The sequence below is a fragment of the Bison bison genome, unplaced genomic scaffold (genome assembly GCF_000754665.1).
Source record: "Bison bison bison isolate TAMUID 2011002044 unplaced genomic scaffold, Bison_UMD1.0 scf7180017864302, whole genome shotgun sequence".
NCBI classification, from domain to species: Eukaryota; Metazoa; Chordata; class Mammalia; order Artiodactyla; family Bovidae; genus Bison; species Bison bison.
Genome location: NW_011494874.1, coordinates 861,841 through 864,756, shown reverse-complemented (window position 1 = coordinate 864,756; position 2,916 = coordinate 861,841). Strand labels below are relative to the sequence as shown.

Below are 2,916 nucleotides of genomic sequence, written 5' to 3'. Positions count from 1 at the left end.
CTCAGTTAGAACAGGATGTGGTGTTAGGTGGGTGTTAGGTGGGAAGGCTGGGTCCCGCCTAGGGAGCCTGGATGGAGTGTCTTGGTCTTGCTCCCACCGGGCCTGGGGAGCCAGGGAGGGTTCTAGAGCGATGGTTTAGGGAGATTCGCCTGGGGCTCCCTGGCTCTCTGGGTTTAGGGCTGCAGGCTGGGCGGGGCTGGGGCTGGCGTGACCTCCCTGCCTCCTGTGTTTCCAGGACGTCCCTGGAGCAGCAGTGGCAGACACCGCCAGACCTCCGGAGCTCCCTGCTGAGGCCCCTGAATGAGCTCAAGAGCCATGGCTTTGATACCCTGCTCCAGAGCCTGTTTGGGGACCTGAAGGTAGTCCAGCCTCCTGCCCCGCGGCAGTGCTGAGTCTAGTGCTGGAGGCTGCGGGTGGCCAAGCAGTGACCCTGGATGACTCGGCAGGGTCATCGTCATAGGCCCAGCCAAGCACAGGGCTTTGTTTATGCAGGAATTTATTTATCTAAGGAGGGAGATGCTGGAGAAGGCCTCAGGGCAGGCAGATGGCAGTCCTGGCTGGTCGGCCTTGGAGAAGGGGACCCAGACCCGGCCTCCACTTCCTGCTGGAGCGCCCGGGGAGTCTTTAATATAACCCGACCCCTGTCCCGGCCCCGTGTGTGTCTGTGCGTGTCTGTGCGTGCGTGTCTACTGGGCTGGCCCGTCCTCTGCCGGGTGTGGCCACACAGCCTGACCCTCTCTCCCAGCCGCTGTTCAAGAGGTTCACGCAGACCTGCTGGGCTGCCCCCCAGCAGACCCTGGAGGAAATTGTCTCCGCCGTGGCCGAGAGGATGCCTGAGTTCTCAGAGCTGCAGGACTGCTTCCGGGAGGTGAGGGGGTGCTGGGCTGCCGGCGGGGGACACGCAGGCAGACGTGTGTGTGCGCACACCCGGATGTGCTTTTTGCTCTGGCCACCGCCCCTCCCTGGACCCTGGCCTTCAGGGAGGTGGTGGGTTCCCATGGCCCTGCCCGCTCACCCACCCAGGAGCTCCTGGAGGCGGTCCACCTGCACCTGGTGAAGGAGTACATCGCCCGCCTCTGCAAGCGGCGCCTGGTCCTCAAGACCGCAGAGCAGCAGCAGCAGCTGGCGGGGCACGTCCAGGCCAACGCCCAGCTCATCCAGCAGTTCTGCACCCAGAGTGTAAGCCCCCGCCCCCCCTCTCAACCTCCCATGGCGGTGGGCTGCCCTCCTGCTCCAAGCTCTTCACGGGCTAGGACAGCCTCTCTGGGCCTCTCCAAACCTGATCAGGTCGGACCTGAGCCTCTCTGGGCCCCTGGGCGCGCTTCTGGGCAGGGTCAGCCTCTCTCAACAAGCGTGTGCCTGCAGGGCTCCCCGGCCACCTGGCTGCACCACGCCCTCCCCAGGCTTGCAGAGATCATTCGCCTGCAAGACCCCAGTGCCATCAAGATTGAGGTGGCCAGCTACGCCACCTTGTACCCTGACTTCAGGTGAGAACCGGGGCCTCCGAGCACCCGGGGAAGGCAGTGTGGCCCTGTGGTTACCTGCTGCGGTCAGAGCCTGTGGGGGATGCAGAGTGAGTCCCTGAGGATGGGCAGAGCACAGATAGATAATGGCCACTGTGCCCAGATCTTTACAGCGGCTCTTCACTCGGTCCTCGCTGCCGCCTGGGGGGGCTGACACTCTTCATCCCCGTCGTCCAGATGAGACTTGGGGGGTGTGAGGAACGTGTGCAGGGTAACGCGCTGGTCAGTCGTAGAGCCGAGACAGCAAAGCCAGGCATTCGGCTCCACACTGCATCCTCTGAGAATTTCCTTAAGAGGGGGATCCGAGACCAGAGGGACCACGGACCTGCTGGAGGCCGTGGCACGTCCGTAGTGAAGCTGGGGTCCGCCGGTCAGCCTAGGGGCCCTCAGAGGCTTGACCTGTGTTCTGGGGCCTCTGTTCTAAAGTGCAGGCTCAATCCCTGACTGCCTGAGGATCTGGTGAGCCAGGGCAGTGGTCTCTGTGGGTTGAGTCCTCTGGTGTAACTGGCCTGTCCCCGCATAGCCTGGTCCAGCCGCTGGCTGGTCTAGTCCACCTGTTCAGCCACCCATCCACTCCGTCCATCTACCCATCATACAGGCACCCGCTTACCCATCTGGACGCCCATCTAGCTATCCAGCCATCTGGTCATGCACTCATCTACCCATCTGTCTGTCCTTCAATCTATCCATCCATCCACCCATCTAGTCATCCACCTGCCCACCTATCTGTCTATCCATTCATGGATCCTTGTATCCACCCAGCCGGCCAACAGTTATCAAGTGGTCTCCTACTAGCTACCCGGCTGTGTTTAGGCACCAGGATGGGAAGAGGTACAAGACAGACCAGGCCTTCTGACAGACAGATAGTCAGATGAGGGTTAGCAATGATGAGGTCATCCGGCGAAGGAGTACTATTTGGAAGTTTTAAAGATTGTTTAACCAAGGTTGTGAATGGTGGGAGGTGCTGACTTTAGAGCTGGAAAATCCTCTCTGGGGAGGTGACTTTTTAAAACAATTTTTATTGTTTACTTTTGGCTGTGCTGGTCTTTGTTGCTGCGTGAGCTTTTCTCTAACTGAGCAGGTAGGGGACTGCTCTCGAGTTGCAGAGCACGGGCTTCTCATGGCAGTAACTCCTCTTACTGCAGAGCGCGGGCTTCTCATGGCAGTAACTCCTCTTACTGCAGAGCACGGGCTTCTCATGGCAGTAACTCCTCTTACTGCAGAGCGCGGGCTTCTCATGGCAGTAACTCCTCTTACTGCAGAGCACGGGCTTCTCATGGCAGTAACTCCTCTTACTGCAGAGCGCGGGCTTCTCATGGCAGTAACTCCTCTTACTGCAGAGCACGGGCTTCTCATGGCAGTAACTCCTCTTACTGCAGAGCGCGGGCTTCTC

The 2,916-nt window shown here is 60.2% G+C and overlaps 1 protein-coding gene across 1 annotated transcript in view; it reads left to right on the top strand.

The window, feature by feature from the left end:
* TNFAIP2 (tumor necrosis factor, alpha-induced protein 2) overlaps positions 1-2,916 on the top strand; it is a 13,447-nt gene that overhangs the window by 7,453 nt on the left and 3,078 nt on the right. The window contains exons 6-8 of the mRNA XM_010851412.1: positions 746-868; positions 1,024-1,179; positions 1,366-1,487. Of these exons, the coding sequence (XP_010849714.1) occupies positions 746-868; positions 1,024-1,179; positions 1,366-1,487 (401 nt within the window). The remainder of the gene's footprint in view (positions 1-745; positions 869-1,023; positions 1,180-1,365; positions 1,488-2,916) is intronic.